The sequence below is a fragment of the Rattus norvegicus genome, chromosome 5 (assembly GCF_036323735.1).
Source record: "Rattus norvegicus strain BN/NHsdMcwi chromosome 5, GRCr8, whole genome shotgun sequence".
NCBI lineage: Eukaryota > Metazoa > Chordata > Mammalia > Rodentia > Muridae > Rattus > Rattus norvegicus.
The window spans coordinates 14,051,917-14,077,382 of NC_086023.1; the positions used below are offsets into that span (position 1 = coordinate 14,051,917).

At 43.2% G+C, this 25,466-nt stretch overlaps 3 protein-coding genes across 6 annotated transcripts in view; 2 read left to right on the top strand and 1 right to left on the bottom strand.

Moving 5' to 3' along the window:
* Nucleotides 1-5,414, top strand: part of Ppp1r42 (protein phosphatase 1, regulatory subunit 42) — a 47,359-nt gene extending 41,945 nt beyond the window's left edge. For both annotated transcript variants that reach the window (NM_001127569.2, XM_039110784.2), the window contains one exon: nucleotides 5,112-5,414. In NM_001127569.2, coding sequence (NP_001121041.1) covers nucleotides 5,112-5,223 — 112 coding nt within the window. In that variant the 3' untranslated portion in view covers nucleotides 5,224-5,414. The remainder of the gene's footprint in view (nucleotides 1-5,111) is intronic.
* A 151-nt stretch (nucleotides 5,415-5,565) lies between these two features.
* Tcf24 (transcription factor 24) lies at nucleotides 5,566-12,699 on the top strand. Of its 2 annotated transcripts, none has more exons than XM_039110920.2 (3): nucleotides 5,566-6,310; nucleotides 6,468-6,898; nucleotides 10,315-12,699. In XM_039110920.2, the coding sequence occupies exons 2-3, from the start codon at nucleotides 6,500-6,502 to the stop codon at nucleotides 10,426-10,428; spliced, it is 513 nt and encodes a 170-aa protein (XP_038966848.1). In that variant the 5' UTR covers nucleotides 5,566-6,310; nucleotides 6,468-6,499; the 3' UTR covers nucleotides 10,429-12,699. The 2 variants fall into 2 exon arrangements, with proteins under 2 accessions (XP_038966848.1, XP_008761741.2); XM_008763519.4 differs by having other exon boundaries at nucleotides 5,566-6,289.
* Nucleotides 12,700-19,692: 6,993 nt separating this feature from the next.
* Nucleotides 19,693-25,466, bottom strand: part of Mcmdc2 (minichromosome maintenance domain containing 2) — a 48,827-nt gene continuing 43,053 nt past the window's right edge. For both annotated transcript variants that reach the window (XM_063288171.1, XM_006237787.5), the window contains one exon: nucleotides 19,693-24,362. In XM_063288171.1, coding sequence (XP_063144241.1) covers nucleotides 24,198-24,362 — 165 coding nt within the window. In that variant the 3' untranslated portion in view covers nucleotides 19,693-24,197. The remainder of the gene's footprint in view (nucleotides 24,363-25,466) is intronic.

Consider the following 25,466-nt stretch of genomic DNA (forward strand, 5'->3'; position numbering starts at 1 on the left):
AGCTAAATCCCCAGCCCCAGTTATGTCTCTTTTTAATAAAAGATGTCCAAATGTATTATAGAACTTACTCAGGTGCTTGACAAAAGACTTTTAGGGTGTGCCTGATGATGCATTTTAGTAATTTGGAGAGGGAATCTTATTTGCTCGCATGAGGTAGTTTCCATTTTTGTTTCCGCATCACAATCTATGCATGTAGTTTCCATTTTCAATTGCAATACACCACACATGCAAAGCAGAAGGCTAACGCATGGCTCGGCACGTTCATCGAGGAGTGTGGCCATGCGACCTTCAGTAAGTTCATATCAAAGCAAACTGAAAATCCTAAAGGACGCTGAGATTAAAATTGGAAGATGGGTAAGGTACAAAAGACAATGTACTAATAATTTGGCCTGGAGGGGTTGGAGAGAGGGCTCAGCAGTTAAGAGCACTGTCTCCTTCCACAAGGCCTGAGTTCAACTCCTAGCACCCACACGGCAGCTCAGTGGCTGTCTGTGGCTCCAGTTCTAGGGGATCCAACACCCTTGCACAGACAAAACAGGCAAAACATCAGTGCACGAAAAATAAGTTAAAGTAAGTAAATCATTAGAGAGAAGGAAAGGAAATATATTTTTTGCCTTTACAAAATGTCCCTAAGAAAAAAAATAATAATTTGGCCTGGAGTGTCAGATCAATGGTAGAGCATATTTATCTTGTATCATGTGTTCAAGACCCAATGCATGCATGCACACACACACACACACACACACACACACACACACACACACACACACCATCTGAACACAAACACAAAGATCAGGTTATTTTCAGTTCCTAAGAAAATCTATTGAAGCAACTCTTTTCCTTAACTATTTTGAAGGTGGGAATGAGGTGCCATCCACAATGTATTTTTACCAGCTGTGTGTAACACTGAAGGTGAGGAGCCTGCAGAGTTGAAAGCCGTACATGTTCCAAAAGCAACAATCTATTGCACACTTCCTTAGGGTTCCGCACACTGGGAGTTGTGCCTGCATGCAAATTGGAGCACCGCAAAGCAACAGCTGTCAGGGGACGGGAATGTTTTCCCTGTCTCATAAATGCATGCAGTCTGCATGTGTATATTTACACAAGCCTGCTTTCCCTGCAGGGAGAGAAAAGTGAGACTTATTGACGTTGTTTTTGACCCTCAAACTGAACTTGATACTATCAAAGTATGCTTTAATTAAAGATTAGGTCTAAACTATTTTTTATTTAAAGGCTGATTCTGGACAAATGCCTTCATTGTTCAATTTAAAATAATGTATGGTTTTAAGTAAGCAAAAGCAGCACACATTGTCGCTTCCTCTGTGTTTGTCACAGTGAGCACTTCTGACAGATGTTTCCTCTCTTCAAATATGCAAGGGGTGCTTGAACCTCAGTGATTTAAAAAATAGACATTAAACCCCTAGCTGCTGCTCATAAGATCCACCGAGAATACAACCGTACAGTGCTATGCCAGGAAGAGTGCATATGGTTACTTAACTGTCTCCCAAGTCCAAGCCATGCCGATAACCATAGAACCATGTATTTTGCTAATTTAAAAATATACCTGCAAAGGGTTAGGCTATGCTGGGTTTTAGATATCTTTAAGGAATATCAATACCTGCGACTAGTAATTCACAGGAATGTGCTCCCTCCATGTTGGTTAACTATTTATGAAATACCTAGTTGAGGTATTTGCTAAACTATGGAAGTTTCTTTGAATTAGAGGTGGATTCTAGGGCTGGAGAGGTAGCTCAGCAGTTAAGAGCACTTAGGCTGTTCCTCCAGAGCTCCTGAGTTCCCTTCCTAACACTCATGCGGCAGCCCAGCTGCTCTAACCATAGTCCCATGAGGTCCACTACCCTCTTCTGCTGTGCACATGCAGAGATAGAACACCTACATACATATATATATATATATATATATATATATATATATATATATATAAACAGAGGCTTCTAGTATGGAAAATTAACTGGCTTTCCTGGCTGGTGAGGTTGTGTTTAAACAGTTGTAATAACAGATCTCTGTGCTTCAAAAAGAATTTTAAGAACTGTGGTTTAGGCATAAAACTCTAGGATGCTTTTACATAAACGTACATGCAAAATCAAAATGCCTTTATTTTTGTTTTGCCAATATTTCATTCAGTATACTTAATTTCACATGCAAAATAAGCATTGAGTGGATAAGTAGACAGAAGGTTAACATTTTGATTTGCAGTTCTCAAGGTCTCTGAGAGTAGGATACACCCCCAAGAGCAGAAGTGGAAAGCAGAGTAAAGATTTCCATTCTAACAGGCTAAGCTAGTGCTCGCGAATTCTGGCTTCAATGCTGTCAATATATGCCTAATTTAACATAACTCTTACTTTCCATTTTAAAAGGCTTATATTTTGAAATATAAATCTTTATTATTCAAACAATTTATAAATACTAGACTTCTTTAATAAAAGAATATTCCCACTCCAGCTGAGAAGCTCTCAGTGATACCACTAAGAATATTCCCAGGTCCAGGAAGGTACAGAAGGTCACGCAAGGGAGGAAGTGGCTAAGGGGAATGGGCAAGCACATCCCTGTGCAGCTAACGCACCACAGGCACTCAGGCCGCAGCCCCAGAGCCCTGTGAGCAGGTATGCATGGGCTTGGATCAGAGCTGCTGGCAAGCCAGAGCTCCATGTGGTAAAACCATGTGGTTTAAGTAAATCCTGCCTCAGTCTTTGTCTTTAACAATAACACAATAGAGCAAGTGGAGAGATGGCTCAGTCAGTAAATGCAAGAGGTCCTGCGTTTGGATCTCCAGCACCTACAAAAAGCCCAGCAGAGCAAGCAGCTCAGGCCTGGAATTCCATTACAGGGATGTGTGGGTCCCTGAAGTTCCCAGTCAGCCAGCCTAGGCAAGGTGATGAGACCTGGGCACAGTAAGGAACCCTGGCTCAAAAACTGTAAACAACAACAAAACATAACAAAAACAAACACAAACACAAAAGGTGTACAGAAACTGACAGACATGGACATCAAACACCAATCTCTGGCCTTCACATGCACCTGCTCACAGGTACACACATGCCCACCCTGCCTCACACACAGAGGAAAACAACGTATTAGAATGGATAAAAAATAAAAATAAGGGGGTTGGGGATTTAGCTCAGTGGTAGAGCACTTGCCTAGGAAGCGCAAGGCCCTGGGTTCAGTCCCCAGCTCCGAAAAAAAAAAAAAGAACCAAAAAAATAAAATAAAATAAAAATAAGCCTCCAAATACTGATTAGACATGGAGTTTCTAAAACTCATACACTAAAAACAGGAACTGAAAAATCAAGAGGCCTCGTAGCACAGTAGTTTGATGCATTATAAAGTAAAAAATACAGTCCAAGTAATGCACAGAAAAATATACAGTCCAAGTAACGCACAGAAAACTTCCCAAGTGAAATGAAAGTCTCCCCCAGTCCCAGAACTCTTCCTGGGTGTTTATACTGTGGTAATTGTAACCACTAGATGCTTAAGGCAACCACATATATCAAGTGGGATATGGATAAACAACCTGTAACATGTATATGATATATATGTATATGTGTGTTTTATATATGTATATATACGCATACACACATAAACATACATACTAAGAATGCTACTCTGCAATGAGAGGAAATGAACCATTGATATACTAAACATGAATAGGCCTCAGAAGCATTACATGAAAGTTGCTAGATTTTAAAAGAAACCTACTATGTGCTTCTAGTTGTGTAGTATTTGGCAAAGGGCCGTAGTGACAGAAACTAGACCAGGACTTGCCAGGGACTAGAGAACGGGGATTGTGGCAGATAATGGAGGTGTTCTGTGTCCTTCTTCTTGTGGTACTTATAGTACTGTATATACATTTTCTCAAACTTGCTGAACTAGTCCCTCAAAAGGATAAATTTAACTATAAAAGTTATTATTTATTTATTTTGAGACAGGATCTCTTTTTTTGCCCTGGCTATCCTGGAACTTGATATGTAGACCAGGCTGCCCTGGAACTCACAGAGATCTGCCTGCCTCTGCCTCTGAGAGCTGGTATTAAAGGTGTGAGCCACCACACTAGGCTAAAAGTTATTCCTTAATTTGAACAATGAGTTATTCCTTAATTTGAACGACAATTTAAACTACACATAGTTGAAACCAATTTATTGTTAAATATATACAAAGTATATGGATAATATAAAATGTCCAAACATTTTGGTCTATGCTATGTGATATTTGCTTTTTAACTTTAATCGCCAAAGACAATCAACATTATAACTCAACATATTTAAAAGACTTAAGAATCATTGTAGACTTACACCACACTCAATGAATAAAATCTACAGCATTCTAATGTCATAGTTTTGAAAACTAGACAACTAGAAACTTCAAAGAAAGGTACACAATGAACATAAATTTGCACTGCTAACAATGTGTCATTCAATCCAAAGTATTTGCCTTAATAGACACAAACATTTCTGCAAAGTAGAAATACTCCACAGTATGGCGAATATTATAAACATTAGAGACAATCTACTTGGTTTGATCTCCACCTTAGCCATTTACTAGGTATTCAACGCTGGACAATCCCTGGAACCCCTATCCTCAGTTTTGGTAAAAGCAAAATGAGAGTGTACCCATAAGGTACTCAGCACATGAAAAGTGCCATACAGCACCTGCTACTTATTAATTATGAATAGTGGAGTTTTAGAGTTACCATAGTTAAAGTGACTGAAATTTAACTATAAAGGTCTCTTTCAGGAATTTGGACTTAGAATCAGTCTGCCTTGAATAGCAAAGATAGGACAAAAAGGGAGAGGCTCAGTGGTCTTTTCTTCTCACCCACTGTTGGGCAACACAAACTCTGCTCTGCCGGTGTGTCCAGGACACACACAGGCAGCAGGAGAGCCACGGGCTAGCTAGAGTGATGCGTCCAGGCACACTTAGGGAGCTGCAGGCACTTCTGCACAGCCACAGCCATGTCTGTCTACCTCTCAAAGGAGGGAGTGGCTAGCCGAGCCTTTCCCACCTTTAGTGTGTCCTGGGTTCTTCATTACCTTTTCTTGCATGCCAAGTTAATTACATACTGCTGTGTTGTCTTGTTTTGTTTGTGAATACAGGAATCTATCCTTGAAGGAATCTGAAAGCTTGCTAACAAAAACCGATATCCATGAACCTCACCTTCTCCAAAACCCAAAAGTAAAGGAAAATTTGTCTGAGAATAAGGAGTAAATTCTGCCTCCAGTGATTTGATTTCTTCATAGAACGAGGCAACAGCGTGTTTTGAGGGTTTATAGACTTCGTTTATCTTGGTGTGTATGTTGTTTTTTTCTTTATAGAATCTGAGACTTTGCTTTATGTGTGTGAATTCTGGGATCTATTTACTCTATTAGCTGTTAAATAAAATTTACCAGGAAATAAAATGTGGTTTCCTATTCAATAGGAGTCCTTGAATCAGGGGAATCTGAGTGTGCCTTCTAAAGCCTAAAGTCATTACAGTCTTAGGATCACTCTGATTGATTAACAAAGTCCGCGTTCTGGTTCATCGCGGTGTAAGAAGTGCTGCGTTGCGATCTTACTGCTTGGTATTCCCGACGTGGAAAGTTAGGAATCTGCAGTGAAATGTTGGCGAATCTATAAATGGCCGTGACACTTTATATCTGATTTCTGAGCCTTCAAAGAGGAAACCGCGCTGCTTCCTAACCCGGTTCAGAGAGTCCGGCTGGGCTGCGGCGAGGACCGCGTCGTCCACGGCGACGGCGGGCGCGGGCTGCGGCGCTGAGTCCTGCCGGCGCCGCGGCCAGCCGGAGCCTGTGGGCGAGCGGGTGCCGAGGCGGGAAGGCGGCCGTGGCGGTAGCGGGACTCTAGATCACGGTGTACTGAGTTTTTACTGCCAGAATCTTTACCTCGTAAGATTAAAGGCGGGCGGGGACCCACACTTGACGGCTCTGCCCCTAAGTCCCGGGGTACTAAGCCGCGGGGTCCCACCTCAGCCCCGACACTGCAGAGCGTTCTCAACCTTTCGGCCAGAGGGGGCGGAGCCAGGCGTCCGCCCCGCCCCCGAGCGGTTTGATTGATGAACCTGTCCACCGAGGGGGCGGCTCTGGGACGCGCCTGCCCCTAACCTAAGGCTCGGGTGGGGGACCCTCTCGGCCCGACTTTGCTGGCTCCCGCTGGCTGGCTTCGGACGCCTACATAAAAGGCGCACAGAGGAGGAACGGGGATGGAATGACCGCCCCGACGCCCCTGGCCGCCTAGCCCTGCTCAGCCGAGCCCCGCACCGCCGCTCCGGGGAAAGGTGAGGTGCCGCAAGTCCGAGGTGAGGCCGGGGTCCCGCAGCACCGTTTCCCCGGGCGGGCGGGTGTCTCCGCGGGGACCAGAGGCTGAGCCCTCTGCGCCCTCAGAAGCAGCCCAGCACCTGGGGACTCCTGTGAGCCCGCGGTGCCGGGTCTCACGGCCGCCCCGCTCCTTTGCAGTGCGCGCCGCGGGAACCGGAGCCGCAGCCGCCATGGAGCGCGGCCGTCCCTCCAGCAGTCCACGCAGCGCCGAGCCCGCCCCACCGGCCGCCGCCGCCGCCGCCGCCGCCCGCGACTCGAGCCCAGGGCAGACCGGAGCCGGGCCGACAGGCCCCGGCGGGGTCGCGGCGCGCTCCGGGAGTGGCCGTCCAGCGGCTGCGAACGCCGCGCGGGAGCGCAGCCGCGTGCAAACCCTGAGGCACGCCTTCCTGGAGCTGCAGCGCACGCTGCCGTCGGTGCCGCCGGACACCAAGCTGTCCAAGTTGGACGTGCTGCTGCTGGCCACCACCTACATCGCCCACCTCACCCGCAGCCTGCAGGACGACACCGACGCGCCGGGAGACCCCAGTCTGGGCGCCTTGCGAGGTGACGGCTATCTGCACCCAGTTAAGGTAGGCAACACTTCGGGGTTGGGAGCCCTTGAGCCACCCTGTCACCGTCCGCGGGCGATGGTAACAGGATCCCCACTAGAGTCTGCTTCTTAACAGTTCGGGAAGCTGAAGCGTTTAATTCTACCTGGGCCCACATACAGATTTCTCTAGTAAAGATTTTCGGTCTTTTAGGGTGAAAAAATGGGGAGGCTGTTGTACTTTCTGACAACCTGGTAACAACTAAGTTACATTCATGCCTTGGAGTGTCAACGGTCTTGACTTGAATAATTAAATTCCTATTGTCTTTTTCTTGAGCTATCCCAAAGTCTTCATGAATTAAACGGAATCATGGAACTAATTCTTTGCCCCTAAAATAATTATTTAAAAAAAAAAAACCTGGGGCTGGGGATTTAGCTCAGTGGTAGAGCGCTTACCTAGGAAGCACAAGGCCCTGGGTTCGGTCCCCAGCTCCGGAAAAAAAGAACCAAAAAAAAAAAAAAAAAACCTGCCAAAATCAGTAAAAACAAATGACAGCATTCTGCATCCCCACAGAGTAAAATTGCAATCAGTCAAATTTTGTGGACTACACAGCTACCAAGAATGTTAGAAAAAAAAAAAAACGTAATGTTTCCTTTACCTGTCATATTAGATTGGCATGCATGTTGAGTGGATTGGTCTGTATTCAAATTAGCCAAGAGAAACCATTTTGCATGATTCCTTTACATATATGTGAAGCAGTCATTAGTTTGACGTGTGGCTTGTGTTTTCTCCTGTAGTACAGTAGTCTCTGCATCATCATCATCATCATCTAGATTTCTTTTGAAGCCTTCCATTGATCTTTCTCTTCAAAACGAAGAGTCTCTATATTTTCTAAATTTAAGTGTCCACATTTGTGTCACACTATTCTGAAGTATTTGAACACAAATACACACAATTAGAACTTAATTGTAAATATCTAAATGTTGAATGGATTATAAGTTAACAAAAATGAGGAATTACATTTTGCTTAAACGTGATAAAACACATCCTCTAATTTTATTTGTGCTTAAAATTATAGAGTGCATTTTAACAAAAACTTACTTTGAAAATACTATTAACATGGTGATAGACTTAAAACAGTTCAAATGCTGAGTGTGGAAACGTGAAATATTATTTATAACAATAATAGAACTCATTCTGTCCCCGAATTTTATAATGTACTGAAAAGTCACTCATTAAAATTAAGAGTGTTGTATGACCATGGGCAGTAAATTAATGGCAGCCAAATATCCCGCTAATAGTCATCTTTGACTTGATATTTATTGTATATTCCAAGAAAGTCTATTTGAACATTAAGATTTCAATCCCATAAGCAGAAGTTAAATGCTTCCCTCATAGTTAAACTTTGGAAGGAGGTCGAGCCTTTCACCTCAGTGCCACCGGAAGCTTTCTTGACTGAGAAATGCTAGAGACAGCGGGGTTAGAAACAGGCACAGCAAGCTAGCATTGCACTTGACTCACGTGACTCATGTGCCAAACGCTCTCATCGTCAGAACTGGTTTAAGGAAAATCAATCTAATCTCTGTCTGATTTTGGTTCTTTTTTTTTTTTTTTCGGAGCTGGGGACCGAACCCAGGGCCTTGTGCTTCCTAGGTAAGCGCTCTACCACTGAGCTAAATCCCCAGCCCCTCTGTCTGATTTTAAAAGACAGTGCCCATAATATCTAAATCTCTAAACCTTGAGATAATTATAGAAGGCCAATGATTATGTCATAAAAGATGAAGTTGGCAGTAGTTAACAAATTGCCCACCTACGTTTTATGAACACTCAAAATGTTTAAATATTAAGTGTATCCTTAATACAAAGGCAATGAAAACATTCTGATCCTTTTACTTTGAGCAAGTAAAGCCCCATAAACTCCCGCAGATTCCCTTATTGTTTTCAAGTCACCGGTCCTCTAATGCAACAGTGTTACTAAGTGCTGCTGGAATTACTAACAATATTTCAACAGGTATTCCAGTTCTGTCACTTTGAAATGTCAGACCTTCTCACCAGTCTTATGGGCATGTTAGAGTGATTGGAGACTTCGGAGTATCACAGAGGCATAGTCGGGGTGAGCCTCATGTTAGGAGTTTGCAAGGCCTTGGCTTCTGTTCATTTAACTGGAAGGGAGATTTAAGAACCGAACTTCTGCAGCGTGGTCTGAACCCATTTTTTTCTTAACTTGGAAAATTGGCAGTTTCAGTCAGCACTAGGAAGGCCCAGATAGTACCAATGACTCTCTTAATTGCCAAACTCCATGAGAGTCATTGTCCACGATAATGATAAGCAAGAATTTAAAAACGTCAGTTAATTGAAGTAAGAGAGCATTTTTAAAGGTCTTCGATTTGAGCTGAGTTCCGGTTAATTGCTATGTCTTTATATATTTACACAAAACAGCATTTTAAATACACCTTGAAGTAGAGAACAGAGCATAGTGAGGTATACGTGCCCATGAGGATGCCATAAGTTTACTACTCTGTATGCAGACCTGGGAATTTATAATGCATAGGACTTAAAACAAGCCGGAAACAGAACAAACACACCTTAGTGGAGAGCGAGAGTCAGACCTGTACTCCCTGATCACATCTGGAGACATTAAAATAGGACTTTTGTTGGCTGCCAGAAAAACCGACTTTCCAGGGAAAGTCACACACCCACTCACTGCCATTTTTACTCTTACTATTTCTTCGGTTTCCATTTGACATACGAAATCCCCCTATGTGTGAGATCCGGTGCTGTGCTTCGGTGTGTGCACACTGGTGTTCAAATGATGCCGCCCCGAACAACTGCAGCCACGCACGCCCCAGTCAGAGTGACTGTGTCTGTCCCTGCAGACATTGGCCATCTGTGCTATAAATGTCCAAAGTCGTTTACTCATGCATGTTAGAAAACATTAGGTATATTATCACTGTCGGTAGTCAGATACCCAGAGACAGAAAACCCAAACTCAGAGGTGCAGGCTGCTTTGTAAAGTTGCCTGCCTGTCTGCCTGCCACTGCTGTTCAGGGCCTGCCTAATCCTCTCTCTCTAAACCCACTGTTAGCAGATGTCTATTTTTCATATAACTGAGCACTGCTTCTTCAGAAATAATGTTTTAAACTTAATTTTAGGATGAACTTGTAATTAAAATACAGTCATAGACCTCCATTTCAGCAGTAGTCACTCTCCTTAGCTCCCTGCGTGTCTCGTCAAACACTCAAACTTGTTATTTTTACAGTTATAATTCAAGGCCTTCACTTGTATCACTAGTATTGCCAAGCAGTCTTCACGTTGCCCACAGACTTTGTAATTTTAATCCTTACTAGCTAAATAAATCTCATTAGCATTAATGTATCTTAAAGTTTAAATATTGTATACCTTCACTGTCCGTCACAGGTACTAACTTTCAGATTCTTACTTAAGTGCTCTCTTTTCAGAAGTGGCCCATGCGATCAAGACTGTATATCGGTGCAACTGGTCAGTTTCTGAAGCATTCTGTCCCTGGAGAAAAGGGAAGCCACAACGATGCTCCAGCCGCCTCCCCGCCGTAGGCCGTGCGATGGGGCCTGGCAGAGCAGTAGCTGTTATCAAAGACTGGGAGATAATTGTATTTATTGCATTGGACCTAACAAACACTGTTTCTGAAAGTTTACATTGTAACCTGTAGTTGAATATCAAAATCTGTGTAAATAAATGTGGAATGCAATAGTCAGCCCTGTATAAAAATATATAGCTTATTAGTAATTGTGTCCATGCTGAATAAGAGAAGTATAAAAGGTGTAGTAAGAAGAGAAGCTGTGTGAAGAAGTGAGAGATGCACATGAGCGTAGAGTTGTACAGACCCAAACAACACATACACTGTCTGTAGTGAATCTGTTACAAACTAAGAAGCTGATGCGAATACAGCCCTTTCGGTTTTAGAAAAGAGACCCCGGAGCAGGCATAGTGCTGTGTCTGCAATCCTAGTTCCGAGATGCAGAGACAGGTAGTTCGCTGTGAGTTCAAGGCCAGTCTGCTCTACATAGAGTTTGGGGTCAGCCAGGGCTACACAGTGAGACGCTGTCTCAAAGAATAAATAAAATGTGTTTATGTGTTTATATAGTATTCAATTTTTGTGAAAACCAGTGTGTATTTTGAGTTGGCCATTTCAGTTAGAAGATATAAAATCACTATTCAGCCTCTGTGTGTGTGTGTGTGTGTGTGTGTGTGTGTGTGTGTGTGTGTGTGTGTGTGTATCTGTGTATGTGTGAAGATTGTTGCAGTAACTTTTATCTGTAGTTATTTTTTCTGGATAGAAAATGTATATGGAACATTAGGAATGTTTTTCTCTATGAAACATGGTATAGTCACCTTTCAAGAGGTTGGTCAATAGTTGGATCTAACCACACAAGACCAGTATGAACAGGCTCAGGATTACTGGCTGTCCTGGGTTCATCACCCAGTCTCCTGGCACCACCATATCCACCCTGTCTCCTTTCCCAGCCTGGGTACTTAGGCAAGCTCAGGTAGTTAGGCAGCCCGGGGAGGTGGCATTTTCAGCACTGATTTGGGAGTTCTGCCTGTGATCGGAACTGTGAGAGAGTCTACAGACACAGATAAACTCAGGCTTGAGTCTGCCTGCCCCTTATGAACCAGCAGACCTTTCTCACTGCACCATACACTACCATGGCCGAGGGATCGTGTTCAACAAGAGGAAGCAGCTTGGGCTGGCTTAGTGGGAAAAGGTGCTTGCCCCTGAGCCAGACATCATGAGTTCAGCACCACAACCTACACAATGGAAGGAGAGAACTGACCTCCACATGACCTCCACACACCCCACTACATAAAACATAACAGGAAGAGCACCCAGTGACAGCGTTAGCAGAGCCCTGACTTGGATGATACCGACTTTTACCTCCTATATTACAAAGGAGATAGATTTTTCTCTGACATTTAATTCAATTGTTGAATATGGTAACAGATTACATGAAGTTGGAAAATCTCCGAAGTCCCATGTAGCCAGAGTCATCGTACACAGGTTTTGGGGGGAACATTACTGAACCCTGAATGGGATATACAGAGATGAGACTTTTTTTTTTTTTTGGTTCTTTTTTTTTCGGAGCTGGGGACCGAACCCAGGGCCTTGCGCTTCCTAGGTAAGCGCTCTACCACTGAGCTAAATCCCCAGCCCCAGAGATGAGACTTTTACCCCATTCCTTTGCTAACATGCCCCCCTCACCTCTCCTACCCTCTTTCAGCCGCGAAGTTTATTCATTTCCTGAGAACCCAGTTCTAAAGTTGCTGAACTCATTTTAAGGTTGGCAAGGAAAAAGACGTATTAGTGGACTCGGCTGAATTTACGTAACAGTCAAAAACCCCACTTTCTGGTGCCCAGCTTTCCAGTAATCTGCGGCAGTGAAGTTAAAGATCAGGTGACAGCCAAGCCTGCTGTTCAGATAATTCAACCTGTGGCCGAGTTGGTCTATATCTGATAGTTTGTAAGTTTTATTTATTTTAATGTGATTGTTTTCCTTTACACGTGACCGATGAAGTGTTTCTACATGTCATTTGGTTTCTACGCATTGCCGTAGAAGACAGTTGTGTGTGCACTTAAACTTCTATGAACACATTCACCAACTCGTTTAACATGAAAGAAAAAGTAAACTGTGATTTGGACTCGGCCGTTCAGTGTTAACTTCATCTGCACAGGTAGCATAGTTTTTATCATAAGGGATTAACTTTTTCGTCTGAAGGGAATATTAACTTCATGGCTTATTGTCTTCATAAGAAAAATGGCTTCGGACTAACTGGCTCATTTGGCTCTTTCTCCTTCTGCCTCCCAGTAAGAGCTCCAGTCTCTTCCCTGTCAGTCTCCTCTTTGATCTGCAATCCAGTTCATTCACTAAAGCCTCAGCCCAATCTTCTTCATAATTTCAACTCTCTACAGCAGAAAATTATAGTCTGTTCACAGTGGCCGTCATCCCTCCAGTCATGACACCCCTTGCTCTGGCATGAGGAGAATGCTTCTTGTACTGTGTCACTTGTGGTCCTTGCCAGGTTACTTGAAGACAGACTGGAGAGTTTTACAAATGTTCATCATGCCCACCTGAGTTCTATTAGCACAGACATGGTCAGGCCAGACATGAGTCTGTCAAACTTTCCTTAAAATTACCTTCTACAGGCCTGTAAACACTAAATATTGTAGCAAAAATTTCATGAAAAAAATTTTTTTTTGCTAATTACACTAACCTATTAGTCAGGCCATAATTGTACAGCATTGTGGGGTGGGAGGACGATGGAGAGGGCTTTTGTTGAACTATTTTCTCTTTATCATCCAATTAAATACAGCCTTGCCTTTGATGCTGCAGCTCATTTCCATTTACCCCTTACAAATGTTTCCGTGTCCAAGAGGTGTATTTCATAGCACTCTACAAATCACTAAATAGACTAACAGCTTTAAGAAGATTTAAAACAATCCCAAAGAAGTTGCATCTTTCCAACTACAACTTCAAATGGGCAGACTGCTTCAAGTCATGGTGCAGACTAACGGGTATTACGAAGATAAAATGCTAACTTGAGAAGTAGTCTGTTAAATATACACTTTCTCTTTGTATGACTTGAACATGAAAGGTAAAAAATCTTTCTAGATTTTTCGGGACACAGTGCTGAGGGAAGGCACTCACTCAGGGTTCATGCCCTCACTGTGATGGCCTGGGCAGAGTGTGAAAGACGATGACTGATACATCTGGGTCACATAATCTACACAAGAAATCCTCGGTTAAGTTTCTTTCACTTCATGAGTTTTCCCACTGGAATTTCCAATTTAAAATTTCCTTGTGATGATCGTTTTGGGGCAGGAAAAATGCCATTTTAGAAAAAAAAAACTAGTGTTTTTTCCTGACCATAAAAATATGAACATTACAGCTTGTGGTTATGTAAATTACTCATCAATAAAGCTACACTGAAAAGCGTGTGTGTGTTACCTTTCTGATCTCCGTGACCAGCTATCACACAGAAGCAACTTAAGAGAGGAAGCATTCCTTTTAGTTCATGGTCTCGGGGAATTCGTGTCACTGACCTGGTTCCTGGTTGTGTAAACTGGACCGTGAGTGAGGCAGTTTGTCACACCCAATCTTCAAACAAAGAAACAAAGAGTTTAGACTGCAAGCAACCACTTAACCTCCAAAGGCCACCCCTAATGGCCAGCTAAACCCTACACCCCAAAGCCTCCACAGCCTTCCAAAACGGCCTCCTGCTGAGAACCTGACCTTCAAACATAGGAGGTGTTTCACAATTCAAATTAGAACGGCATGCACACACCTGTCTACCAGTGACAGAGGATGAAGTAGAGAGGGAAGTCCAGTTGTGGAGGCAAAGATGGAGGAGAGAAGATAGGAGCTCCTCTGTGGTCCATAGCGCTTGGTGATGAAGAGTGGCTTTGCATTTTTTACAACACTGAAATTAAAACAGCAAAACTAGACATAGCAATCAGTGGTTAACATTACTGCCAACAGTGACTTTCTTACTGGTTCATGGACACATTTATTTTTTTAACTTAGGAGAAATTGTAAAAGAGCTGGGCATAGTGGCATACATCTTTTTTTTTTTTCTTTTCTTTTCTTTTTTTCGGAGCTGGGGACCGAACCCAGGGCCTTGCGCTTGCTAGGCAAGCGCTCTACCACTGAGCTAAATCCCCAAAACACACACACACACACACACACACACACACACACACACACACACACACCGCATAGTCCCAGCACTGAGAAGTCAGTGCTCTCTGTGAGATGAGGCCAGTCTACATAGTGAATTCCAGGACAGCCAGAACTAGTAAGGCCTCAGCTCACTCAGAAAAACAAAAAACAAAACAAAACAAACAAACAAAAAAAAAAAAACCAAAAGGGAGAAAGAGGAACTGCAAAAGAAAAGATACTTCTGATTGGCCCCATTGAAATGTACAGCCAATTATTTTGATTGAAATTGTCTCTTTATTTTATTTTATTTTTTTTTTCTATTCTTTTTTTGGAGCTGGGGACCGAACCCAGGGCCTTGCGCTTGCTAGGCAAGCGCTCTACCACTGAGCCAAATCCCCAACCCCGTCTCTTTATTTTAAATGCAATAATTTCTCTTTCTCAAAGGACCTCATTTTATAATCATGAAGGGAACCACTGGTTTTCATTTAAAAAGAGGGGCACTAGAAGTTCATTTTTTAAAGGACAGACAGGCAATTATTGTTAATTGTTTTTTCCATGGGCCTCTGTCTTATTGTCTTTCTGAGGAAATCTTGCAGGTAAAATGGCTCTGCAGTGGCTACATAAACCACTCACCAATTGGTGGGCCAATCATATTTGTCATCACGATACGCCAAGTTGTTTGTTGGCTGTACGTAAGATAGTCTTGTTCTGCTCAGTTAGCAAAAGCTATAAATCAGATTCCTCTGATCCAAAGCTATATTTTAGCTTTTGGGGAGATGGCTTCATCAAAATGCTCTTTTCTATGTGTTATCCCAAATCATATCAATTATATATATTTTTGAAAATTTTGCTCCAACTTGGTAATAATTCATGTTTTCTTAAAATCATTGCTGGAGGGTTTCCAACAGCCTTCTGGGTAACAGTGTTGCTATCTTCCCTCCAACAGCCTTCTGGGTAACAGTGTTGCTATCTTCTCTCCAACAGCACACTACGGAGTTTTTGTTTTTCTTTTGTTCCTGTAACTTAAAAAATACCAACAACTGGGGCTGGGGATTTAGCTCAGTGGTAGAGCGCTTACCTAGGAAGCGCAAGGCCCTGGGTTCGGTCCCCAGCTCCGAAAAAAAAGAACCAAAAAAAAAAAAAAAATACCAACAACTAAGTTCCAAAGTTTTGAGAGAACTCAAGAGAAATATGAGATGTGTATCTCAGAGAAATGATTGTATACTTGTATAGTGGCAGTTGATGGTCTGTGGTACTGGAAAATCCCGTAAAGTTCTGAAGTCCTGTAGCCTCGCTTCCTGCAGCCTGGGAGCAGCACACAGATGCGAAGGTAGCACCGTTGGGAATATTCTTGCCTAACTACATAAGCCCAGAAGGATTTCCATTCCTGTTTACACAAGTCTTAGTTTCACCTCAGAGAAACCAGTTCACTGAAATCCACATCAGTCACTCAAATGCTCCATAATAAACTATGCCGTGGCATTTAACTCTCAGAAGTCTTTAAATTGTAAACTGGAGACTAATCTTGAATATTATGCTTAAAGATTATGTCAGTAGTCATTTCCTGTGCATACGGCTATGACTGAGAAACTTCGCATACACATCTGCCCTCTGGAAGCAAGCATGTTGAGAGGATGAACCAAACCCCCTTCTTTCCATGTGTATGGCCATTTCAATGGTGGGAACTCCATTAAACTTGATTGCAAACATTGAAGAGGCAGACCAAAACCAGACTCCACAACGAGGATGCCAGGTCACACCTGGTCAGAAAGCAGCAGCAGCATCCAGTGACACAGGGCCCTGTTTCCTCTCCACCCACCCATTCCAGAGTGAGGATGGTAGTGGAAATATCTTAACATAACACAGCCTTACTTCAGTAAGCAATGGTCTCTCCTCTTCCCATAACTTCCCCAGATGGGTAACCACGAGCTCCAGCCACGGAAAGGTTCTGCCCACAGCTTGCTTAGATTAGGGTCCTGTCTTCCTCCTGCAGCAGTGGGCAGAACCTTTCAGTGGCAGGAGCTATCATGCAGGATCCAGGTCTAGTGAAAGAAACTTGAGGGAGAGAAACGGGAAAGGCAAAATTGATTCTAGGACAGAATCTAGATCCTACTTCATAGGTGAGCTGGAGACCATCAGTGAGTGGATACGTCTGATGAAGACAGCAGTTTCCTATGGAGGGGAGTGCTTATTTCTAATTGGCTTGGCTTTTAATTTACCTTCCTCTGATTGAAGGCCACTAAGGGCATATTCCTCCTAGAATAAAATTACACATACCCTGAAAATGCAAACTTCAGCCTGGTCATGGTGGCCCACACCTTTGATCCCAACACTTGGGAGGCAGAAACATGAATCTCTAAGTTAGTAGTCAGCCTGGTCTACAAAACAAGTACCAGAACTTGGAGATACAAAGAAGGAGCCTCTCTCAAAACAAAACAAAACAAAACAAAACAAAATAAAACACCCAGAAAGAAAATGCAGACTAAGCAAGATACTAAACTTTCAGTTTAAACTTAGGTAAGGAGGGAGTGGACCTCTCAGTTCCCAAAGTTGCCTTCTGTGTATAAGGGCCAAGGTGTAGGGGGTGGGGTGGCTCAGTGGATAAAGCACTTACAGCTCAGGTGTGAGGTTCTGAGACTGAATCTGAGACTCACATAAAAACCAGACACAGAAGCACATGCCTGTAATCCACTTCCAGCATGGGGGCGAGCTGAGACAGGAGAACCTCTGGAACGAGGAAGACATACACACTGATGGGCAGTTAGAAATCCTGTATTAGGGTTCTAAGTGCAATGGCTGCTCTTTCAGGGACGGGAGTTTGATTCCTGGCACCCGCAACCATTTGTAACTCCAGTTTCAGGGGACTTGTCACCTTCTTCTGGCCTCTGCAGGCACCTCACGAACACATGTTACACAGACATGCATGCAGTCAAAACATTCATACACACAAGATGAATGTAAAAACTAAAAAAAATGCATTAAGTCAGCTTACATTAAAATTGCAACAACAGCAGTCTTACACCTGAAAGTCTGAAAAACAGTTGCTCAGTCTCTACAAGGTAGGGGCCTCAGCGGTCCTGTTCTGGAAGGTTTATCCTCAATCCATGATGAAAGATGACGGTCCTGATATCAGTGAAGGAAGCATTAGCACAACAGGGTGCATTAACTCTGAGTCGTGAGGGAAAGATGAGAAGACAAACAGGGAGCAGTCTCCCGCAGTTCTTTGGTCGAGGCACCCTGCTAATAGTTCTAAAAACTAGCATAATTCTATTTTGTGGCAAGGTGACATTAAACCAACCAAAATAGAGAGCCCTTCTCAAACAAGATGGCAAGTGAGAGCTGACATTCAAGAGTGTCTTTGAGTATCCCCATACACACCTGCACTCAAGCACACATATGATTCATGTGCACATATGCAACACACATGCGAGGAAAGAGAAAGGGAAGGAGGAAAAAAAGAAGGAAGGGAAGAGAGAGGGACGGAGGGGATGGAGGGAGGAAGGGAATAGACAGAGAGAGGAGGGAGGGAGGAAGAGACGGACGGAGGGAGGAAGGAAGGAAGGGAGGGAAGGATAAGAGGAAATTCCAGAATAACATGAAGTCAGTAAGATGTCATTGCAAAAACATACAGCTCACACCTCAAAAAGGATAAGTGACAGTTTATTCTGGAGGCAAACATGGCTCAGGAACCCAGGTTTGGGTTACCTCAAATAACATGTTTTAAGAAAGCAACAGTTCAAGGCAGACCCTATAGACCCCAAAGGACCTAGAACTGGTGTAGTACCTGAGCTAGAGGGCAGCAGGCTATGATGTACACCTGACATCTCCCTAAGGATGGGCTCTATTGACTGGGACCTAAATATGACCGTCTAGGGGAGGGGAGAGTCTGGGATAAACACTTTGCCACAGACAGCAAATAAGTCACCAGCTTGTTGAGGTTTGGTCTGTTGCCATATATTGCGATGCTAATTCTGCACCGGCCTAAGAGTGAGTTCTCACATTTACAGGCTTTGTACAAACTTAGTTCCTTAGTTTAAAACTATTGGTTAAATAAAATTGGCTACAGCCAATTATTGGAGGGATTAGAGGTGGGTGGGTTTTGAGTTACCTGGTTGGGACTGGAGAAAAGAGAAGAGAAAGAAGAGACCAGAGAGGGAAAGGAGGAAGAATGAGAGGAGAGAAGAAAGCCATGGTCTTGTGTGTCTTGGCCCTCAGCTCATGAGCTTCTGCTAGGTCCTTGGATGGTCCTACGACTTGTCCCACTTACTCCTCCGAATATTCGTCTACAGGGAGAAGGGAATCAACTTGGACCGTGTTCTAATAAGCCCAATATAAGAAAAGAAGCAGAAGAATTTGGCGGCCAGGTTGACTTTTAAAAGCTGAATAGGAATTGACAGAGAAAGCCGAAGAAACCTACATGTGAAATGCTGTTTAAGCCGAAAACAGCAAGATTCATACAACATTCTGAACACACGACTCATGAGACAGAAGACACTCGCTTTCTTCTTACATTTTGAAATGGAGTCGCACTATTTGTGTGTGCGCATGCGCATGGGTGCGTGCCTTGGTGCTTGTCTGTGGGCATGCGCACCGGTGCATGCTTTGGTGTTCGTGTGTGCGGTTAGAGAACCATTTGGAGGAGTGATGGTTGTTTCCACTTTATATGGACTCGGGGGTTGAACTCAGGTTGCCGGGCTTGCAGGTCAAGCACCTTTACCAGACACTCACCTTCCCGCCTGAGCAAACTCACCGTTGTCTGCTTCTTTTGTGAAGCAGTCTTGCTATTTCCCTTTGTGCCCTGCATGGTTAGCAAGCAGATGGGCAGTGTTTGTCTGTCTGCATATTCCTCTCCAGCCAGCAGGTTTTCCAAGTTCTTGGGAGAGTGTGCTCACACAGTATGACACTGCCTAGGGAGTGGGCACAGGGTCTCTGGCACATATGCATAATGTACACACAGAGGATGCTTAAATTCACTTTCCATGTAGCTGTAATTGCAGTCTTATGCCCTCCAGTTAACTGTTCCCTTCAGTTAACATACTCCTTGTCAATCATTCTATTTCCCTTAGAGACTCCTGAGAACAGCATGCTTATTGTCCTTAAAAAAGGAAACTGGCAAAATTCGAGAAAAGACTCATTAATTGCTTATTGTAACTCACTGGAGGTTTAATGGGATTTTAATTGCAGGACATAATTTATATTAGACTATGATTGAGGTATAAATAACCTTACTGTAACCTCAGTTTAAAATTTTCAGCTACTTACATTCTTGACTGTGTAATCATTCTTGAATAATTTTCTTTTTAAGCAGTGAGGAAAGCTGTATTATTTCATGTGACAGGAAGCTGATGCTGGAGGCTCCGTGGTTGGTGAAACCTAGTTCATTTAGCGACTTAGCAGGGTCTCTGGGTTGCTTTGTCCTCTGAGGTCAGTTTTCCTCCTTGCAGAAGATTCGAGCAGAAACTGAGTATTCTTATACAGATGAGGACGGGCAGAGGAAGAGGGTCAACGTTCTCCCGCGTGTTCATCAGAAACGGTCCCAAAGTCTCCTAGGGACCTCCCTTCAAGTCCCATTGAACAGTTGGAACAATTTTAAAACATCCTCTTAGGTTGAGAATTTCTCGTGATGGGATTTAAGTAGTTGTTTTCAAAGCTTATTAACTCGAAAGTTAAGTTGAATGGAGAAGGAAAATCCTAGTGTTTCACACTGACAATTGAGCCACATGGCTGTTTGAGATCCAGACAGAAATCATAAGTAATTTAGGTAATTTTCAACAAAATTATCTCAGTAAAGTTCATGTGCTCTAAGTATTTAAGCATCCAATTTCATCCAGATCAATGCCCTATTTTCTGACAATTTAATGTATTTTTCCGCAGATTTGGAATTTTAAATTGGACAAAATATATAAATGCTATGATTATCTCAATGTCAATATTATGTTTAAAAATAATCTTGCTGGAGGGCGAAAGGCTTTTATATAAGAAAGTCATGCGTTTCTGACTAGGGTCATTTGTGTTTCTCTTGCATTAACTCTATTTTGACATGCTTACTACTGCGCTCCAGAGCATAAGGATGTGGTTATTACCACCAGTTCCTACCAGTTCCCACCAGTGTTCTGTTAGAACACCTAGGAGGTCTTCAAGTCACTCTCTACTTTAAGCAAGGACTGATGGCTGAAGGGATTAATTTACTAATGGGAGCTACATGTGGAAGTAACGATTTCAGATTCTGGCCACCTGGAGAAAAATAATATCCACATGTATTTCTAGAAATAATAACTTTTTTTTGAGACAGGGTCTCTGTATTTAGTTCTGTAACTCACTGTGTAGACCAGGCTATTCTCGAACTCACAGGGATCCTCCTGCCTCTGCCTCCAGAATGCTGGAACTAAAGGGCTGGAGAGATGGCTCAAAAGTTAAGAGCACTGACTGCTCTTCTAGAGGTCCCAAGTTCAATTCCCAGCAACCACATGGTGGCTCACAACCATCTGTAATGGGATCCGTTGCCCTCTTCTGGTGTGTCTGAGGACAGTGGCAGTGTACTCATATACATAAAATTAATTAAAAAATATACACCACTACACCCAGGGAAATACTAAGCTTTTAAAAGTAGTTCTGGTTCTATTATCAAATGGATAGTTGTTGTTTAGTTCTATTGTATTCAAATCATGACATTTTCCCCCTGAGGTGTGTTTGCAGATGGCAGCATTGATTCAACTCATTAGTGTAGGGGCCAGAACCTCCCACAGATCTGCTCACTGCTGGGGAATGCTGGATCCAGTCCATGAGGCCAGGTGTGATGGCTAAAGTTATGTTTTAAGTTGAACTTACTGTGCTTGAGAGATCTATAAAACAAAACCACGTCTAACCAGTAAGCCCCACTTACCCAAGCACAGATAGCTTCCTGGAGTGCTGGAGCTGTTTCGGAAGGTAACAAGTCACGTGTTTTCAATTCTAGCTTGGTTGCCCCAACTGCTCAGGATGTGCTTGATCACACACAGGCAGGAGAAAATGAAGCCAGGAAGTAAGTCAGGATGTATGCTTGCCCCCAATTGGACAAAGGCAGGAAGTATGTAGTCTTGTGGGGTTTGACTTTATAAACTTCTTAAGGTAATTCTGTGCCATTTCCCAGGAATCTCAGGTATGGTCTGGCTAGTATCTAAAGCTTGTTACATATTTGGCGAAAAAAATTGTGATAGTGGACTTATTCTTTCCTAGTGGAATTAACAGAAGGTAGAGAAAAATGGGAGAGTTTTTTATAGGCCTCAGATGCTATCTGATGTCATTCTTAGCTTTTGAGTTGGTGTAAGCCAGTGGTCTGCTAAGATAATAGATTCTAAAAGGGTTTTTATCTAGTACTTACAAGATGTTAGTTCAGACAGAGAGCTGTTCAAGAGGAACTAGTCTCTGCATGTGCAACATTCCAGTCTCTCCAGAGCACTGGGGTTCTAATCAGTCAGTATCTGTAGACACAGCTTTTCCCATTCACATACTTTGATGGTATAAAAGTAACACATTTCTAAGAAGATTTTTGATGTACTTTGAGTTAATTTTTATCCATGATGTAAGTAATGGAAGGACTCAGGTACATCAACCTGTCTTCCCAGAACCATTAGTTGGAAATATGTCCGTTCTCCCACTGAACGTCTTTGGCAGCCTTTCAAAAATCAGAGCGATCCATAGGTGAGATATACACTACAACATTGTTGACGTCAGGAGTTTCAGTAGTTCCTTTTCTCATCGTTTCACAGAAGAACAATTCAGGAGAAGCCAAGAGAAGTCAGATAGAATCAGTCAGCTGAGAGAGGAGTTTGAGCCACAACAGCTGACTCGACCAGCCAGCCAGAGTTCAGAAAGAGCTTGAAAGAGTCAGCTTACTCAGCAATAAGTCTCAAAGGCTGAAAACATTCTAAGTCTAGGTTAGAGTTACTGAGGCTAGCCACTCGAAGGACTAGGCCTAGGTTAGCAGACAGAGGCAAGAAGTCTTGGAGATGACAATTACATCAGGTGAGTAAAAGATACTTTAACACAGTAACTCCATCTCAAGGTGCCATATGCTCCCTTTGGCCTTTGTAGGTACCTGTACTCATGTGCAGACACATACATTTAGTAAATAGTAAAATAAATCTATTAATAATACAAAGAGACTTTAAGAGAATGAAAAGGGAAATACTATAAGAAAACATTTGCAAATCATATATTGTAAGGAATTAAACTGCATAAAGAATTCTTGAGCTGGAGGGAAGAAATGGAAAGAAAGTGATATAATTATATTTTAATTAAAGATATATTTTTGAAAAGGAATTCTTGTGGGTTGGAGAGAGAGAGATGGCTCAGCAATCAAGAGCACTGGCTGCTCTTCCAGAAGACCCAAGTTCAATTCCCAGCACCCACATGGCAGCTCACACAAGTCTGTAACTCCAATTCCAAGACTTCTGACACCCTCACATGGACAAACATGCAGGTAAAACACTGATGGACCTAAAAATAACGAAAACAAAACCCCACTACCACTCATCACTCAGTGTCAAGTTCACCTCTGAGTTTATGAGGCCAGTTTAGTCTATAGAACAAATTCCAGGATAGCCAGAGCTACAGAGAGACATTGTCTCAAAACAAACAAACATGGAAAACTCTTGAGGCACCTGTAAAGAGTAGGCAACGGAAAGATATTAGTGCGTTAGGGGCTGTCCTATAGGAACTAGGATAAAGGACCATGCGTTCATGTTTGCTTCTCTTTCTTACATGATCTAGGACCAAGTGGTCTGAACAAAAGAAACAGCTTGCATTTGGGGGCCCAAGACAAAGACTCTAAACTCCTCTGTTAGGTTCTGTATCATTTTTTTTTCAGGGTTAGATTTTTAGAAGATTTTTAGGTCTAGTAGAAGGGTTCTGAGACAATTATCCTTTAGAAGATATTCACTGGAAGGGTCATATTATCAGTACCAGAGAGAGAAGAATGGGGTCCTGATGAGAGATCCTTCAGTTCAAGAATGACAATGGTCATTTTTCACTTACAAATGTCTAGAGGGCTGGGGGGCTCCACGCCATGTGATCTGTTCTAGGGAGTGTAGGAGTCAGAGGCAGAGGGCACAGGAAAGAGAGTAAAATTGTAATTCAAAGTTACACTGCTCAGGAGCAAGAGGTGAGCTGGGCGGGTGGTGCTTAAGGGTTGGGAGGCTGGGAGTGTGAGGGTGGGAACTGTTTTGGGTGGGTAGGGTCTATGATCTAATGGTCTGGCGTGCGTGCACGTATCTGTATACATGCAGAAGGTGTATACAGATGGTGGTCAATATCAGGTGCCTTCCTCACTCGGTCCCCACCTTCTTAGTATTGTGTGTACACATGCATACATGTGTGTGGAGGCCAGAAGGAGATCCCTCTTCACCTTATTTTTTTGAGACAGAGTATTATTGAGCCTGGAACTCAAGCTAGACTGGCTGTTGGATTTCAGAGCACAGAGTAAAGAGACAGAAAGCAGAAAGAGGCCAGAGTCTGACCTTGGCAGATAAAACTCCCTTTCAAATAGTGAGGGTCAGACACCACAGTGGAGAGTACATGAAGATTGCATTGGCCTGGCCCTCCATGGTTGTTTGCTCAACCACGACAGATTATCTTGGGAGACAGTCCATTTCAGCCATCATTCCACTCTAGGTGTGGTTGGCAGTAACTTTGAGAAAATCAGCTGTAATGTCACCGGGATCCTGTTTACAACCTTGGTTTTCTGTTCCGCTGTGGTCGCCACTGAGGTCCAGGCATCCTCCTTTGTCCCCAGGCGTGGGGATTCTATGGTGTCCAAATTTGCTTCTCTGTTGCTGTGTATAAAACAATGATCAGAACCAATTTAGGGAGAAAGGGTTTGTTTTGGTTTACAATTCTACATCATAGTTGATCATTGAAGGAAGTCAAGGCAGGAATTCAAGGATGGAAATGAAGCAGAAACCATAAATGAATGTCACTTACTGGCCTGCTCCCCACAGCTTGCCCACTTTGCTTTCTTATATAACCCAGGACCTCCTGCCCAGAGGGGGCACCAGCCACAGTAGGCTGAGCCCTCCCACGTCATCAGGAATCAAGAATACTCCCCATAGACACACCTACAGCCAATCTGCTGGAGGTGATTTTACTTTTCCATGTGTATATTTCAGACAAGGTCATAAACATTTCTTTCTCTGGCACCAACCCTAATGTTTTTTTGTAACCAGGACTCAAGAATAGAAATTAAGATAAATAAAATGGATAAAAGTCCAGGCCAGTGAGATGCTTGGCAGATAGAGGAGTTTGCTGTGCGAGCCTGAGTTCCAGCCTGAGAATACATAGATAGGTGGAAAGACAGAATCAAGTCCATATAGCTGTTCTCTGGCCTCCAACTGAGCATACACAAAAATGAATGCACCCCTGTAGAAGTGACTTTGATTTGCCTGGAGTAATTGTCATCTCAGAGACTTACTGCCTGTGTCTTCTAACCTAGACCTAGTCCTGAAGCTTCGAGCCTTTGTACAATCTGATCTGGGCCTTTAATGTTTTCAGCCTCTGAGACTTGCTGCTGAATAAGCTCACCCCTTCCTATTCTTTCTGAACTCTGGCTGGCTGGTTCAACCCAGCTGTTCTGGCTCAGACTCCTCTCCAAGCTGACTGAATCAATGTAGCTTCTCTCTCGGCTTTGCTCTTTTAATCTGCTTGGCTTCCAACTAACTCTGGCTGTCTGTTCTACTCTTCCTGGCTCTTCCTCACTCTCTGGCTTATTCTGTCTTCACCTGTTCTCTCTCTGTAACTTCTTCTCTCTTTGTAACCTGTCTCTGTATAACTGTACCACTAAAATGGGCTCCTTTTCTCTGCCTGCCCCTCAAGTAGCTTTCCTTCCCTCTGTCTTCTCACGAGAGTTGGGCTTCCTGTTCTGTTAAATCTGTCTCTGATTC